At 45.6% G+C, this 18,410-nt stretch overlaps 1 protein-coding gene across 1 annotated transcript in view; it reads left to right on the top strand.

Moving 5' to 3' along the window:
• The window catches only part of COL23A1 (collagen type XXIII alpha 1 chain), a 432,478-nt gene that overhangs the window by 341,763 nt on the left and 72,305 nt on the right, over positions 1-18,410 (top strand). Inside the window, exons 3-4 of the mRNA XM_066341986.1 lie at positions 8,883-8,931; positions 10,875-10,878. Coding sequence (XP_066198083.1) covers positions 8,883-8,931; positions 10,875-10,878 — 53 coding nt within the window. The remainder of the gene's footprint in view (positions 1-8,882; positions 8,932-10,874; positions 10,879-18,410) is intronic.

Here is an 18,410-nt window from a genome sequence, read left to right as displayed (position 1 = left end):
GACATCTCTCGCAGCGATATATTTGCTGATTTATCTCCACGGGCAAGTGAAATAAAAGACAGGATAAACAAATGGGACTATATCAAATTAAAAAGCTTTTGCATGGCCAAAGACAATAAGAACAGAATAAAAAGACAAACTACACAATGGGAGAACATATTTGACAGTATGTCTGATAAGGGGTTAATAACCAAAATTTATAAAGAACTTGTAAATAATCTCAACACCAGAAAGACAAACAATCCAATCAAAAAATGGGAAAAAGAAATGAATAGACACTTCTCCAAAGAGGATATACAGATGGCCAATAGGCATATGAAAAAATTCTCAACATCATTAATCATTAGAGAAATGCAAATTAAAACCACAATGAGATATCACCTCACACCAGTTAGAATGGCGCTCATCAACAAAACAACACAGAATAAGTGCTGGCGAGGATGTGGAGAAAAGGGAACCCTCCTGCATTGCTGGTGGGAATGCAGACTGGTGCAGCCTCTGTGGAAAACAGTATGGAGATTCCTCAAAAAATTGAAAATCAAACTGCCTTTTGACCCAGCCATCCCACTTTTAGAAATATACCCCAAGGACACCATAGAATGGTTCCAGAAGGAGAAATGCACCCCCATGTTTATAGCAGCATTGTTCACAATAGCAAAGATCTGGAAACAGCCCAAGTGTCCGTCAGAGGACGAGTGGATTAAAAAGCTTTGGTACATATATACTATGGAATACTACTCAGCCATAAGAAAGGATGACTTCGGATCATTTACAATAACATGGATGGACCTTGATAACATTATACGGAGTGAAATAAGTAAATTAGAAAAAAACTAAGAACTATATGAACCAATGCATAGATGGGACATAAAAATGAGACTTAGAGACATGGACAAGAAAGTGATGGTAACAGGGCGTGGGGTGGAGTGGTGGGGAAGGGGTGAGGAAGGAGAGGAAGGGAGTGGGGGGAGGGTAGGGGCACAAAGAAAACCAGATAGAAGGTGATGGAGGACGATTTGACTTTGAGTGAGGGGTATGCAGCATAATCAAAGGTCAAAATAATCTGGAGATGTTTTCTCGGAACATATGTACCCTGATTTATCAATGTCACTGCATTAAAATTAATAAAAATAAGATTTAAAAAAAAAAAAAGAAATCCCATTTTCAGATCATTCAGCCTCTGCATCCTCATCCCCAGGTCCACAGACAGACAGTGATTAGGGACACAGGAAATCCCCAGACTGTCCTTCCCTTTTGGGCACAAGGTCAGGACAGTGTATGATGAGGGCTCAGTCAGCATCTGGACTCAAACGCTACCCTCACATTTACTGAGATGGAGGTGCTGTGTCTCAGGTTTTACCAACATGGGGAGCACATAAGAACCCATTTACATCAGGGCCCCAAATTCTGATGGCCAGAGCTTTCTCCAGCCAGTTATTTATTGTAGTCAAAAATAAGACCTTCTAAACCCTGGCCACCTGGCTCAGTGGTCGAGCGTCAGCCTGGCGTGTGGAAGTCTGGGGTTTGATTCCTGGCCAGGCCACACAGGAGAAGCGCCCATCTGCTTCTCCACCCTCCCCCTCTCTCCTTCCTCTCTATTTCTCTCTCTTCCCCTCCCGCAGCCAAGGCTCCACTGGAGCAAAGTTGGCCTAGGTGCTGAGGACTGCTCCATGGCCTTCACCTCAGGCACTAGAATGGCTCCTGTTGCAGCGAAGCAATGCCCTAGATGGGCAGAGCATCGCCCCCTAGTGGGCATGCTGGGTGGATCCTGGTCAGGCGCATGCAGGAGTCTGTCTCCCTGCCTCTCACCTCTCACTTCGGAAAAATATAAAAAATAATAATAATAATAATAAAATAATTAATTAATTAAAAATTTAAAAAATAAGCCCCTCTAGCCCTGACCAGTTGCTCAGTTGGATAAGAACATTGTCCCAAAATGACAGAGTGACAGGTTCAGTCCCTAGTCAGGGCACACACGAGTAGCAACCAATGAATGCACAACTAAGTGGAACAACAAATGAATGCTTCCCTTTCGCTTCCCTCTCTCTCCCTTTCTCTCTTTCTCTAAAAAACAAACAAAGAAACAATCAATTAATAAATAAATAATTAAACCCTCATCCAATAGTTTGGGTTGGAGCATTGTCCCCAATGGCAGAGATTGCTGGTTCAACCCTGTCAGGGCAAATGTTTTTGTCTCTCTGTCTCTCCCTGCCTCTCTCTAAATAATAATAATGATGATGATGATGATGATGATGATAATAATAATAATAAACCCCTCTAGTCTGACTGGTGGTAGTGCAGTGAACAGAATGTTGACCTGGGAAACTGAGGTCCCAGGTTGGAAACCCCAAGGCCACCAGCTTGAGCACGAGCTTATTTGGCTTGAACACAGGCTCACTAGATTGAATGCAGGGTTGCTGGCTTGAGTGTGGGATAATTGACATAATCCTATGAGCTCTGGTTTGAGCCCAAAGGTTGCTGGCTTGAGTCCAAGGTCGCTGGCATGAACAAGGGGTCACTGACTCAATTTGAGCCCCCCTGTCAAGGCATATATGAGAAAGCAATCAATGAACAACTAAAATGTTGCAACTACAAGTTGATGCTTCTTATCTCTCTCCTTTCTTCTTTCTCTCTCACTTTCTCGTTCTTTCTCACTCATTCCCAAATAAATAAATAAATAAAAACAAGCCCTTCCTTTGTGCCCCGAAAGTAGTGTGCCTGCTGTCGGCTCAACCGTTTAACAGTTCTACAAGGCAGCTGTGGTTATCTCCAGCCTAAACGTTTATCCTCGTGTAGGTTGGGAACCTAAAGTTCAGAGAGATTGAGTAACTTGGTTGGGATAAGCAGCTTCCAAATCAGTCATTTCTTTCTCCTCCTGCCCCGGCACCCCCTTTTTGGCATCTGTTGCCTACATCCTCTGGAAAGAAGCTTCACAGAGGCCACAGTGGCAGCACCCACTGTGATACACTGGGGTCCCCACAGGTGCCAGTCCCTGCCCCCGAGCCATGGGGGTCCCATGCAGGGGTGGGGAGATGGCCTGAGCTGGTCTTCACTGCCCACAGATCCTCAGATGGGACAATTTCTCCATCTGTGCGTGAGCAGGACAGTCATGACAGAATGTAGGTGCTTTTCAGGGCACCCCGACAGTCTGACTCTGTGCCAACAGTGGGGGCAGCTGTCCACTGTGGAAGGAGAGGAGGAAAGCCAACAAGAGGAGAGCTATGCAGCTGGCTTTGCTTGTTTGGAGTAACACTTAGCTGTCCCCAGGCAGGGGGTGATGCAGGTCTGGCCCAGATGTCCATGGACAGAGCCAGGAAAGGGGATTCCCAGTCTGCTTTGCCACTTGTCCCAGGGAGCCCGCCTTTCCCATCGTCACAGGTGCTTGTCCTGTGGTTCAGTGTATTGAGCACAATTGTCCTGGCACCTTAAGAACCACAAGCATCTTGATGGGCTCTTCAAGAAACCCGCTGCGTGGTCTTCTACTCGCTTAGACTCAGAGTTCTGCTTTGTACCGGGGATACAAGCACCTACTTCAAAGGGCTGCTAGGGCCATGTATGAACTTGAGGGGAAGTGGCAGGAGACCTGGCATTCATGTTTGCTGGATGAGCGGCCAGCCTGGCGCCAAGTGGATGCTGAACCAAGGCTGAAGCTTGCGGCCAGCCCTCAGCTCCTAATGGTCTAGAAACTTGTGAAGGAACACCTTCCTGCCTTCCTCTTCTTTAGGGCCTACAGCCCAGGACTCATATATGCCTGGCCTCTCTGTTGGTGGAAGCAGCAGGTGGGAGCCATTTAGTCAGCCTAGGGCTCAGTTCTAGCACTTCCCGCCTCCAGAGCCTCCATTTGGACAAGCATGGCAGGCCTTGCCACCTCCGTCTTTCTGTCATTGGGGTCAAAGGAGGCAAACAGTGTCCTTCATCTCAATGGCCTGTGCCTACCAAGCCATAGTCCGGTGTCTCTTCTAAGCCCTGGTTCTTGTTAGATTTGACAGCATTTATAAAGAATGCCAGGAAATGGTGAGGAGGGATGTTAGTCTTTTTTACCCTTCTATTCCCTCCTTCCCTCCTTCCTTTCCTCAACTGATGCCATCAGGTCCTGCCCCATGCAGGTAGTTAGGGACACAGAACTACATGACATGTGGACTACACACTTCGGTGAGCGACCTTCTGTTCGGAAGAAGGAAATCAAAGGTGGTACAAAGGGGACATGAGAAAGGGAAAGACTAGCCTGGGAGAGCACTGTCTCAGTTGGTGGAGGGTGGGGGAAAGATGCTACAGGATGACCCCAGGTGCTCTCTGGCTTGGTTACGTGAGTACTGGTGATGCCCACAGTAAGCTGAGCAGGGAACCCTGCAGGGGAGCATGGAGGCAATTGGGACGTGAGTTTGGGTTTAGACGTACTGAATCCAAATAGAATTGTCCTAGAGATGGTTGAACATTTGAGTATGAATCACAGATTAAAGGGTTGACCAGTTGTCAATTTGTAAGGTTTGACACAGAAGCCATCAAAAATCTGGTTTAGATGGGTCCTGAGACACCAGGAACAGCAGCCTCATTCTATAGCTTCACTTAAGCCATATAATTGGGAGTCTGTCCAACCTGCCAGGCCTGCAGCCCCAGATTCTGGGTGCTCAGCAACACCCAGGCCTCCACCCCACTCGAGGCCTACTTGACACTTTCCCCAAAGGCCCTGGGAAGCAAGGCACCCCGCCCTGCCTGGGCAGCTGTCCACACTATTACCATCCCTCTCATCAGGCTTTCTGCCTAACCATGCAACCCCGGAGAACCACTCAAGCAGATCCATTAGTTCAGCCATCTCAGTGAAGGCAGTGTCTTCATCTGGCTTGAGTTACTCAAACAGAAGATTTACCTGTAATGACCACCAGAAAACCCTGGTGCTGCTTTAGCGCTGACATCAGGAAAAGCCTGGCTTACCCCCCACTCATGGGCCCCCTTCCCACCATGTTCCACACCTCAACCTGAAGCCCCAGCCAAGTGGCCTTGTTGAGTCAAGCATGGGCTTCTGTGTCCTGGTGAGAACCAACCCAGAAGACAGGGTCCAGCTGGAGGGGCCTCTCCCTTCCTACAGAGAGAGGAGCATGATGCCTCGTATACCAGTGGGGTTCCTGCTCTCACACCCTCACTCACCCCAAAAACAGGTATGTCCAGAAAAGGGAAAAGACTTAACACTGGGCCAGCCTCACAAGGGTCACATAGGAGCTGGAAGGAGATCAGGACATATGTTTTGACTATGACAAGCCTGACTTCTCAGTGCCACACACACATAGAAATGTCAGGCTGGCAGTTGGCTACTCGAGTGTTGGAGGCCTCAGATGATACAGTGGACCAGGAGGCACATGATATGTTACATGCCCCTTGCCAGAGTGAGGAGCTGTTGTCGCTTGTGAGGTGCCAGAATCTTGGCTTCACCAAGTCAACATGACCCTGAGTGACTCCAGCATTAAACTCGAGGGCTGCTTCTGGTATCAGGGAAAACCAAAGACTATGCAACTAGGATGAATTTCTGCTAACAGAACTCAGGGTTGCATCATTTATGTGTTCAAATCATCTTTTTTTTTTTTTTTTTTTTTAGCGAGGGGTGTGGGGACAGACAGGAAGGAAGGGAGAGATGAGAAGCATCAAGTTGCACTTGTGGCACCTTAGTTGTTCATTGATTGCTTCTCCTATGTGCCTTGACTGGGAGCTACAGCTGAACCAGTTACTTCTTGCTCAAGACAGTGACCTCGGGCTCAAGCCAGCGACCTTGGGCTCAAGCCAGTGACCATGGGGTCATGTCTATGGTTCCACACTCAAGCTGGTGAGCCCATGCGCAAGCCACCAATCTCGGGGTTTCAAACCTGGGTCCTCAGTGTCTTAGGTCAATGTTTTATCCACTGTGCTACCACCTGGCCAGGCTCAAGTCATCTTTGACAGAGGTACCAGGGCTGGCTACCCAAAAGTAATCTCTTCAATAAATGGTGCTGGGGAAATTGGATAACCACAGACAAAAGAACAAAGTTGGGCTCTTATTTCACACCTTAAACAAAAGTTAACTCAAAGATTTAAAAGGCAACAAAAGAAAGAAAGGAAGAAAGAAAAATTAGTCTACATCAAACTTAAAAACTTCTACACAACAAAGGAAACAACAGAATAAAAAGGTAACCTACAGAATGAGAGAAAATATCTGCAAACCATACCTGATAGGAGGTTAATATCCAGAATATATACAGAACTACAAATCGACAGAAAAACAAACAGTCCAATTGAAAAATGGACAAAAGACTTGAATAGACATTTTTCCAAAGAAGATATACAAATGGCCGATAGGTATCTAAACAGATGGTTAACATCGCTAATTAGTAGGGAAATGCAAATTGAAACCACAATGAGTCTGACCAGTGGTGGCACAGTGGGTAGAGTGTTAACCTGGGACACTAAGGGCCCAGTTTCAAAACCCCAAGGTCACCAGCTTGGGCGCAGGCTCACCAGCTTGAGCGTGGAGTCGCCGGCTTGAGTGCAGGATCATCACCACCATCTCAAGGTCGCTGGCTTGAGCTTAAAGGTCACTGGGTTGAATCAGGAGTCATTGGCTCAGCTAGAGCCTCACAGTCAAGGCACATATGAGAAGCAATCAATAACATAACTAAAGTGCTGCAAGTACGAGTTGATGTTTGTCATCTCTCTCTCCTCCCCCCTCCCTCTCTCTCCTTTCCTGTCTCTCTCTTTCTCTCTTTCATGTGCGCGCTCACACACACACACCACAATGAGATATCACCTCACATCCATTAGGATGGCCACTATTGGTGAAAAAAAAAACACCAGAAAATACAGATATGGTGAGAATATGGAGAAATTGAAACCTTGTGCACTGTGGTGGGAATGTAAAATGGAGCAGCCACTATAGAAAATGGTATAGAAATGCCTCAAAAAATTAAAAACAGAACTACCATATGATCCAACAATCCCATTTGTAAGTATTTATTCAAAAGAGTTGAAAACAGGATCTTGAAGAGATACTGGTACCGCCATGTTTATAGCATTATTCATAATAGCCAAGAAGTGAATGCATCTCAGTACCCATCACCAGATGAACTGAATGATGAAGACTATGTGGTTGGTGTATACATACAATGAAATATTATTCAACCTTAAAAAAGAAGGAAACTGTCACTGCATCTACAAGGATGGACTCTGAGTGCAATGTGCTAAGTGAAATGAGCCAATTACAAAAGGATATCTGAGGTATCTAAAACAGGCAGAGTCTTAGAAACAGGAAGTAGGATGGAGGTTTCTGGAGCACTGGGGGAGGGGAGGAGGAGAGTTATTCATGAATAAAGAGCTCTAATTTTGCAAGATGAAAAAATTTTAGAGACATATTCATTGGACATACGTTAATACTAACATACTGTGCTCTTTAAAATGGTTAAAAATGGTAAATTTTGTTATGTGTTCTTGACCACAATACATTTTTTTAATTACAGATTCAGGGGTTTAAGAAATAGCATGTTTTAAATTTTTTAATTTTGTTTAACCATCCTGATCTCAAGTCCCCAAAGCTGGCCAGAAGTTCATTCCCACCTCACTCTGGCCTATACAGGTCTCTCTCTCTCTCTTTCTTAGGCCCTCCTCCCTCCCATCCAGGATTCCGCCTGAGCAAGTCAGGAGGTGCCAGTGACCCGCTGACCTGGGCTGCTTTTCTTTTCTGTCCTGTCCCAGGCCCTGAACCTGGGCGCACAATGAGCACCGCTTTAAAACAGGAAGAGGGGAAAGGGAAAACACACACACACACACACACACACACTCTCACACACACACACACACACACACACACACACACACTGCTTCAAGGCCTGTCTGTCTCCCCTCCGTGGTTGTTCTGGGAATCTGAGGTGGAGGAGGTGACCTTGACAGGAAAGGGCAGGATCATGTAATGCAGCCCCAGCTTGTCCATCTACCTTGCCAGGGCCCACCCCAGTGCCTGGCATGCAGTGGGTGGGCAGGATAAAGAGACAGGTATAAACTGCTATTTTAATTGCAATCTACCACCTGCATCTTCTCTTCTGCACACCCTTCCCCTGGCACCTGAGTAACACTGAATGCAGGTAAAAGTGAAAACGCATGGTCAAGGGGCTTCAGGGACATTTGCAGCAAGCTGCAGGGCATGGGGCCTGGACCTCTGCCTGAGCAGTGGGCTAGTCAGTGTTTCCTTACCCAGGACCCTCTCCCAGGACCTACATGGGCAGAGAGAAAAAAGGCAGAGACAGGATGGTCCCCATCATCAATTCAGAAAGGCACAAACCATGTGGATGGAGAGCTGGATACTGAAAAGAATTTGCGCGGTGTGCATGTTATCTGCATAAATCCTGAGAAATGTCTAGGCATCTGCTGGAGGTGCTGAAGGCTCTAGCAGGCGAGGGAAGGACAGTTGATGGACAGGAGAGTGCATATTAATGTCAAGTTTAAGCATTTGAAATGGCATGTTGGTGTCGGTATGTAGTATACTATTTCTGCTGTTTCACTGTAGTAGAGATTGAAAGCACTGGTTAGGGTTTCATAAAATAATTCCCACCTCAGCCTCATAGTTCTCATCACTCAGAAGTATCTCAGCTGCAAACTCTTCTACCTCAAGAGTTTCCAGGTAGTAAATCTTTTTGATTTGCAGAGGGATTGTGAATGAATAAATGAACAGGTAATTAAATAACTGAATGAGTAAGGGAGGGAGGCTTAGGAGCTGAATTTCTCCCACACCTCTCCTCTCTACCAGCCTGCGGGTGGAGGGCAGGCTGGGACCTGAGTGCAGCTGCAGGCTGGGTCAGCAGCAGGGGGCCGTGCCCAGGCCCACTGGCTTTCCTTCTCAACGAGTCTGTCCTTGTCCTCCCATCTAGGGCCCCCTGGACGGCGTGGCAAGCCTGGAAGAAGAGGAGATCCTGGTGAGTCCCAGTTCTAGTTCTTAAACCTTGGCCTAGACATCTGCCCTTGACCAGGCACTGCTGGACGTGCCAGTTCCAACAGCACCCCATTCCTCAGGACACTTGGTCTTAGGCCAGATCTTCCCTTCCCTTCTAATTCCAGCCACTGCCCTCGATGGCCACAGTGCCCGGTACCACCTTTCCTTGTTTTCCTTGCACCACAGTCCCAGTGAGTGTCCCTCAATGTCCTGGGCACCCTCCGAGTCTCATTAGCAACCTTAGAAACTTCACTCCCGAGGCTCTCCCTCTGAAACAGCCTCCTCTCTGTGTGGGAACCGACAGTGACTCCACCAGTCCCTAGTTCTCCTGTGTGTCCTCTATGCTCTGCCACCTTCCCTCTTGCCATCGTCCTTTCCCCCAAAATGCACTTACTCTGCCACCCCTCCCCCTACACACAGCCACTTCTTTAGAGGCCCCACCCCCCAGCCACTCTGGTCTCTTCTCACTATCACCCCACTGACATCATCTTGGCCAGAGTTACCACTGACCTCCTGATGGTCATTCCAGCAGATGTTTTGCCATCATTATCTTCCTTGACCCTTGTGGTTGGCCATGCCCACCCCACCCCCCGACCCCCTGTATTCCCAGCTCGGCTCTGGCCTGTCTTCCTCCCACATCTGACCCTTCTGTGCTTTTCTATAGGGCCCACTTGCCTCTTAAGTGAATCTACCCTTGGCCCTCTTCTCTCTTCTCTCCCACACCTGTGGCTCTGGCTCCCCCTTGACACTGGCTATGTCCCCTCCCTGACTCCAGCCAAGTTGTCTCCTCCGGGTCTGGAGTTTCAACATGGCCCCACTGAATCAGTATCTCCCTTTGCTTGCTCTTCCCTAGACCACCCTCACAGAGAGGACTCCAGCTACCAGCTTCTGTCTTTCCCACTCCCACACCAAGTCCTGGCCAGTCTCCCCCTCAGTACATCTCGTGCCTCCTCTTCCTGGTCCTCACCACCACAGCTTCTGCAGTTCCCACCGCCCCTCCCCAGTGTCTCCACCTCAAGCATCACTGTGGGGGTCCAAGGCCCTCCCATTCTGAGCCTGTACTCCTGTCCTCCCCTGCCCAGAATGTCATCTTCTCTACCTGAACTCATACTTTTTGAGAATTCATTGTCCTTTAAGTTTAGCTCAAACATCTCTCCAAAAAGTCCCTCTAAACCCTCTGGTTGGGGGCTATCACCCAAGTCTTCAGTTCCCAGCACAGAACAGGCCCTGGAATGTAAACACACAGTGAATGAATGAATGAATGAATGAATGCACACATGCTCAGCCCCTAAGCCGCTTCATAAGGCCGGCATGGTACTGATGCCAGAGGGGCCTTTCACTAAAAGGAACGCCTGCCTATTGGGCCAAAAGAGCTGAGCAGGCACTCTCTGAGCCTCAGACTCTTTTGCCTGGTACTGGGCATGGGCTTCCTGTCGCTTTGTTGTGCTGCATGTTTGCATTATCTAGTTCCTTCTACAGAGGCCCCTCAGATAAACTCGTTAGAGTACACTGGCAGGAAATGATGTCACGGTTCTCTGTGTGCCTTGACTTCCAGAAGCTGAAGGCTGTTTCATGTCTAATTGCCATGGCTTTCTTTACTCTAGATTCTGTGTGTGATCACCCCCTCCAACGCAAAAACACACCACAGGCTGCCACATATGCACTTCACCACTCAGTGCTCATTTCTGTCCTTGCAAAATGTTTTCTTGCCTTTATTGTAAGCTCCTGACCTCCATTCTGAAAGGAGATGAGGAACACAATGTATAATTTTACTCAGCTTACTCAAAAACTTATTAGAATCATGATCCAGTTTACAGCAATTTAAAAGTCAAAGACTTACGGGGCCACTGATACTGTGTGTTAAGTCCTTTCAATTTCTTCATCTCATGTGATCCTCACAGAACCTTGTAAGATGAGCATATATCATTAGCCCCGTTTTGCAGATAAGGAAACTGAGGCTCCAAAGGAAGAAGTGTCTTGTCTAAAGTCAGCTGCAAGGCGGGAGGGGGGGCAGCATCTCCTCCCCCTTGCTGCCCGTTCCCACGCGGTGTCCTGATTGCCTGCCTGTCGAAGAATGGTGTGAACAGCACAGAGCAGATGTTCCTCTCTAATTAGCTTTAGCTTGACCTGGTGTTATTTCTAGATAGTTTCACACAGATGCACATCCTGGCTTTGGTGCCTTCCCTTGTAAAACCAGGCCTTTCCCTGGGTCCCAGGGAGGAAGGCTCGTTTTGCCTGGTGGAACGGTGTCTGGCTGAGAGGCTTGCCCACTGCTGCTGGACCTGCAGACAGCTGAGCTGGCCTGCCTGTGGTGGGGATGGTCCTCTCCAGCTCCAGAGGGAGCCTTTGCCTGGAAGAGGCCTCCAGGACCTGCGGTGTTTGTGTGTCTCTATTTTAATGGAGTGCATTTCTCACCTCCCTCCCTGCTGGCCCACTTCTCAGCTGCGGAAACCCAGCATTGCTCTCATACTCTGAGACCTTCTTTCTAGGGACTTTAAGCAAGATATTTTCTTCTTCTAGACACCCCCTTTCCTCAAGAACATCCATTGCTATCCCTTGGCTCCCCCTGTCTTCCCCAGCCCCCGATACTCCCTCCATCCCAACAGTTCCTGCACCTGATTGTGGGGGCCTTCCCTGAGAACTTGTCTTTCTCCTCTCAGAGCTAGGCTCCTGGGGCAAGAGCTGGGGCTGGACCCACAGGCACTCGGGAGATGGTCAATAAATGCTTGTTGACAGGAAGGAGGGGGAGGGCAGAAAGGAGGGAGAGAGAAAGGGCTGGCAAGCAAATGAGAGATAAAAACTAAGGAAGCCGGAAGAAACAAGGATGAAGCAATCAAAATGCCTGGTTGGTGCCTGTGCTGAATCTGCAGACAGTGGAGGTACTCACCAGATGTCCTCAGCTCCCAGACCATGCTCAGCAGTTTCAGTGCGAGGGTGTGTGTTATCCACCTTGACCCCAAGGAAACCGTACTAAAAATCCAGTGGAAGAAGCCCTTCTGGAGTGGTGAGTTAAGGACCTCTGAAAAGCTGCTCCTTTGGAGAAGCAGCAAGAACACTAGGAAAAATTGACCTTTCAGAACTATAGAAATTAATGAAAATCTTATAACAAGGCCTTTATTCAAGAAAAAATTATAAATCTTGCTAAGAGCCGCAATCTTTGTAACATTCTAACTTGCCCATCTCCTCATCCTGTGATTCCCTTAAAAAACCAGCAGCCTGCAACCACAGTATCTGTGGAAAGGAGCAGCCACTGGCGGAGGCAGACAAGATTGAAACTCCCCAAATGCTCACTTTCAGAGAATTGTCACTGTTTGACCTGTCTGTAAACTCCCTGGAAAAACTTGTACACAGGAACTTGTCTTTATTTGACCTGATATAGAGCTTGTTCACTGGGAAAGCCCTGTCTCCGGAGTACTTGCCCAAAACACTCAGCAGCAATTGTTTCACATCACAGCTACCTGAAGTGGTGATGCCAGTTGAAGCAAACAAGAAGCTGACACAAAAACTTCAGCTAAAATCTAGGCAAGGAGATGTCTTAAGGGGCTTTGCAAAGCTCAAACATATTCTTGGAGATCTAGAAGGCACATGCATGTGTATGTGTTCAAGAAAGACCTCTCTGAGAGCCTCAGTCTTTCACTTCTGGCTTACCTGGGATTCTGCTCAAGGAGGCAACAAAAGCAAAAGCAGAGTTGTGAAGTGGCAGAGCACCGAGTTGTGCTCCAATATACACAAAGAGCCCCTTGGCACGGAGTGGAAGACTTATTGTATCAAGACATTAAAGGAAACCTCTGTCTATGCTGATCATTAAGCTATCCAAGCACAGAATTGAGTAGCTGCGCATGAGAAAACATACACACTTTAGAGACTTAGTCCAGGAAAATCCCTAAACACTTTGCAACAATAACAACAAACAAGAACAGCACAAATGCTAAAAAGTAGGAGCAGAATCTAATTTCCACAGTAGCCAAAATAAATTACTATAAATGCCCAGTTTTTAACAAAAAAATATATGTGACACATAAAGACACAAGAAAGTATGGCAATAAAAGAGGGAGAGAAAGTAATCAATAGAAACTGTCCCTAAGGAAGCCCAGCTGAAAATACTAAACAAAGATTTTATATTTTATATTTTATATATGTTTCAAGAACTAAAGGAAACCATGTCTGAAGTATTAAAGGAGGCCCTGGCCGGTTGGCTCAGTGGTAAAGCGTCGGCCTGGCATGCGGGGGACCCGGGTTCAATTCCCAACCAGGGCACATAGGAGAAGCGCCCATTTGCTTCTCCACCCCCCACCTCCTTCCTCTCTGTCTCTCTCTTCCCCTCCCACAGCCAAGGCTCCATTGGAGCAAAGATGGCCCGAGCGCTGGGGATGGCTCTGTGGCCTCTGCCTCAGGCGCTAGAGTGGCTCTGGTCGCAACATGGCGACGCCCAGGATGGGCAGAGCATCGCCCCCTGGTGGGCAGAGCGTCGCCCCTGGTGGGCGTGCCGGGTGGATCCCGGTCGGGCACATGCGGGAGTCTGTCTCTCCCTGTTTCCAGCTTCAGAAAAATACAAAAAAAAAAAAAAAAAAGAATTAAAGGAAAGCTCAAGAATTATGTACTAACAAATGGAGAATATCAATAAACAGAAAGTATTTAAAAAAAAAAAGAACCAAATGGAAACTCAGAAGTATTTACAATAACTGAAATGAAAAATTCACTAGAGGGCTCAATAGTGTTTGGGCCGGCAGAAGAAAGAATCAGCAAATTTGAAAATAAGTTAATTAAGATTATTCAGTCTGAGGAAGAAAGAAAAGAGAATGAAGAAAAATGAACAGTCTGAGAGATCTTTGAGACACTATGAAGTGTGCCAATAATACACAGAATGTAGGCCCTAGATGGGGAGGGAGAGAGAAAGAAGCAGAAGAAATATATGAAAGAAAAATGGCCAAAATAATTTTTTTAGACTTGTGGTCATGATTTAGTAGAGCAAAAAGTATACAGATTGAAGTCAACAAGTGTAAGAAGAACAAGACCCAAACTTCCAGTTTTTCCTTCCCAATAGAATTATACAGACAGTCCTAAATCTCCCAGCAATGTTGTGTGACAGAATGTATGATCTTTTGCCAACCAGGGAATCACACTTGAGACTTGCTGTTAAGGGTTTTTATTGACTGGCCATGTAGTTGACCTTAGTTATTCAGTCTCCAGCTCCTTCAAAGGTTAAACTCACACAGCATGGTCCAAAACCCCCACCATAATTCACATTGTTGGCATAAACTATCTGGTATATAGCCCATGGCCCCCAGGTATTCAAAGACAGCATATTGCAAGGACTAAAAGGTTATCTCCCTGCAGCTAGTCAGGATCAGTTCTTTCTTTGGAATGTGCAGGGTTTGGATAACTCAAGCCTATTGAGTTAACCTTTTACTGCATACTCTCATAGCTTTTTCTTGTTATTCAAAAATCAGCACAAATATGACCTCTTCGGGGAGGTTTTTGCCAATCAACTACCCTTGAGCTGCCACACTCTCTAACATAGAGAAGCTCAACAAACTCCAAAGAGGAAAAGTCAAAGAGATCCACACATTATAGTCACATTGCCAAAAGCAAACAATGTAAGACAGTCTTGAAAGCAGCAAGAGAACAATAAATAACTCATCATAGAAAATGGATCAATAAGATTTATAGTTTAAAAAAAAGATTTATGGCTGATTTCTCATCAGAAACCATAGAAGCCAAAAGACACTGGAATGATATATTTAAAGTGATAGAAGGAAAAAAAAAACTGTCAACAAAAAAATCTAGCGCCAGCAAAGCTACCCTTGAAAAATGAAAGAGAAATTGCCATGCCCAGATAACAAAAATGAAGAGAATTCATCATTGCCAGACCTGACCTACAAAATATAATAAATGGGCCTGACCTGTGGTGGTGCAGTGGATGAAGCGACAACCTAGAGCACTAAGGTCACCAGTTTGAGGCCCCAGGCTTGTCTGGTCAAGGCACATACGGTAGTTGATGCTTCCCATTTCCCATTCCTTCTCTCACTTTCTCCTCTCTCAAACGAATAAATAATTATTTTTACAGCCTGACCAGGCAGTGGCACAGTGGATAGAGCATCGGCCTGTGATGCTGAGGACCCAGGTTCAAAACCCTAAACTCATCTGCTTGAACGCAGGCTTATCCATCTTGAGCGTGGGCTCATCAGGCTTGAGCGTGGGATCGCTGGCTTGAGCATAGGATTGACATTACCCAATGGTTGCTAGCTTGAGTGCAGGTCACTGGCTTAGCTAGAACCCTCTGGTCAAGGCACATATAAGAAGGCAATCAGTGAACAACTAAGGTGCCCCAATGATGAGTTGATGCTTCTCATCTCTCTCTCTCTCTCTCTCTCTCTCTCTCTCTCTTGTTTCTGTCTCTCTCTCTCATCCATCTCTCTCTTTAATTAAAAAAAAAAAAGGACATAATAGTGGAGCAGTGGATAAAGCATTGATCTAGAATGCTGAGGTCACTGGTTCAAAACCCTAGGCTTGCCCAATCAAGGCGCAATCGAGAAGCAAGCACTATGAGATTGATGCTTCATGCTATTCCTCCTCCCTTCCTTCTCTCTCCTCTCTCTCAAAAAAAAAAAAAAAATCTTACTTTGGCCCTGGCCAGTTAGCTTAGTCAGTTAAGAGCCTCATCCTGAAAAAACAAGGTTACAAGTTTAATCCCTGGTCAAGACATACGTGGAGGGGGGGGGGGGAGAAGGAGAGAACGGGAGTGGGGGAGGGGAGGGGCACAAAGAAAACCAGATAGAAGGTGAAGGAAGACAATTTGACTTTGGGTGAGGGGTATGCAGCATAATCAAATGTCAAAATAATCTGGAGATGTTTTCTCTCAACATATGTACCCTGATTTATCAATGTCACTGCATTAATTTAATAATAATAAATAAATAAATAAAAATTTTAAAAAAAGACACACGTGGGAAGTAACCAGTGAGTGCAAGACTGAATGGAACAACAAATGAATGTTTTCCTTCTCCCTCCCCTCTCTCTCCCTTCCTCTCTCTGTTTCCCTAACAGTCAATCAATAAATTTAAAAAAATTAAGCCCTGAGTGAATAGCTTGGTTGAAGCATTGCCCCAGAACACCAAGGTTACTGGTTCGAGTCCACAGTCAGGGCACATACAGGAGCAGCTCGATGTTCCTGATTCTCTCTCTCTGCCTTTCTCAAAAAAAAAAGCATATATGTGTGTGATGTGATGTGTGTGTACACACACACACATATATACTGCTCACAAAAATTAGGGGATATTTTCAAAATGAATATGAAGCTATAAAATATCTCCTAATTTTTTGTGAGCAGTATATATAATAAATGGATTCTTTCAGTCTGAAATGAAAGGACATTTGACAGCAACTTAAGTCCACACAAATATAAAAAACTTCAGTGAAGGTAACTACATAGGTAAATAAAAATGTATTTTTATTTATAACTTTTTTCTCTCTTCTGATTTAAAAGACAGTTGCACCCTGGCCAGTTGGCTCAGTGATAGTCAGCCCAGCGTGTGTATGTCCCGGGTTCAATTCCAGATCAGGGCACATCTGGTAAGCACCCATCTGCTTCTCCACCCCTCCCTCTTTTGCTTCTCTCTCTCTCTCTCTCTTCCTCTCCTGCAGCCATGGCTTGATTGGAGCGAGTTGGCCCCCACTGCTAATGATGGCTCCATGGCCTCTGCCTCAGGTGCTAGGAAGAGCTTGGTTGCTGAGCAACAGAGCAACACCCCAGATGGACAGAGTATCACTCCCTAGTGGGTTTGCTGGGTGGATCCCAGTCAGGGCACATGCAGGAGTCTGTCTCCCCTCCTTTCACTGAATTAAAATGAAAAAAAAAAACAAGACAGTTGCATAAAGCAATGATAAAATCATGTTTATGGGCTTCTAATGTATAAAGTAGTAAAGGATAACAAATAGGAATATATTGAACCAAAGTGCTTGTATACAATTGAAGGTAAATTTTTTAAATTCAAACCATATCACTTTTTTTAAAAGATTTTATTTATTGATTTTAGAGAGAGGAGAGAGAGGAAAAAAAAAAACAGGGGTGAGAAGAAGCAGGAAGCTTAGTTGCTTCTTGTCTGTGCTTTGACCAGGCAAGCCAAGGGTCTCGAGCCGGCAACCTCAACACTACAGGTTGTTGTTTTATTCATTGTGTCGTCACAGGTCAGGAAAAGATCATATTACCTTAAATTAAGATGTTAATCATAATCCCCAGGACAAATACTATGAAAATGTCTCCAAAAAATATAGAATAAAAAAAAGGAACGAAAATGGTACACTAAAAAACTTCTATTTAGCAGAAAAGAAGCAGTAGTGAAGTAACAGAGGAACCAAGAAGACATAAGACATATAGAAATTAAAGGGCAAATTGGAACACATAAACCCTACCTTATGATCAAGTACATTAAATATAAAAGGATTAACCTGACCAAGCAGTGGCACAGTGAATAGAGTGTCAGAGTGGGATGAGGAGGACCCAGGTTCAAAACCCTGAGGTCATCGGCTTGAGCATGGGCTCATCTGGCTGGAGCCCAAAGGTCACTGGCTAGAGCAAGGGGTTGCTCTGCTGTAGCTGCCCTGCACCCCACCCCCCGCCATCAAGGCACATATGAGAAAGCAATCAACGAACAACTAGGATGCCTCAACAAGGAACTGATGCTTCTCATCTCTCTTCTTTCCTGCCTGTCTGTCCCTCTCTCTGACTCTCTCTCTGTCTCTGTCCAAAAAAAAAGAAAGAAATGATTAAACACTTCAATCAAAGTCAGTAATGAACATAATCAACCAATCAATAAAAAATGTGATCCTAAAAAACATTCACCAACGTATTCATTAGGGAAGTGCATATCAAAACCATAATTACCTCACACCCATTAAGATGCCTACTATTTTTTTAAAAATCAGAAAATAACAGGTGTTGGCAAGGATATGAAGAAATTGGAATCCTTGTAAACAGTTGATTGAAATGTATAAAGGTGCCACCACACTGGAAAACAGTATGATGGTTCCTCAAAAAATTACAAATGAAATTAGCATGTGATCCAGCAATTCCACTGCAGGCTATATATCTAAAAGAATTAAAACCAGGGTATCAAACAAAAATTTCATAGCAATAATATTCATAATGGCCAAAAGATGGAAGCAATTCACATGTCTATCACCAGATGAATGGAAAAGCAAAATGTGGTATTTACGTTCAGTAACTATTTTTCATTCTTCTTTTTTATTGATTTTAATTTGTGTTTACATAGATTCTAGTGTTGCCCCGAATGCATCCCCCCTCCCCCCCCTTCCCTTCAGCTTTATTCCATCCTATCATCCCCTTTTCCTCTGTCCTCTTTTCCTCTGGTCCCTTTGATCCCTCCTATGTCTCAATTCTGTTCCTCGGTTCACATTGTTCATTAGATTCCTCAAATGAGTGAGGTCATATGATATTTTTCTTTTC

The sequence above is a fragment of the Saccopteryx leptura genome, chromosome 6 (assembly GCF_036850995.1).
Source record: "Saccopteryx leptura isolate mSacLep1 chromosome 6, mSacLep1_pri_phased_curated, whole genome shotgun sequence".
Taxonomy (NCBI): domain Eukaryota; kingdom Metazoa; phylum Chordata; class Mammalia; order Chiroptera; family Emballonuridae; genus Saccopteryx; species Saccopteryx leptura.
This window is presented reverse-complemented; position numbering and strand designations above follow the sequence as displayed.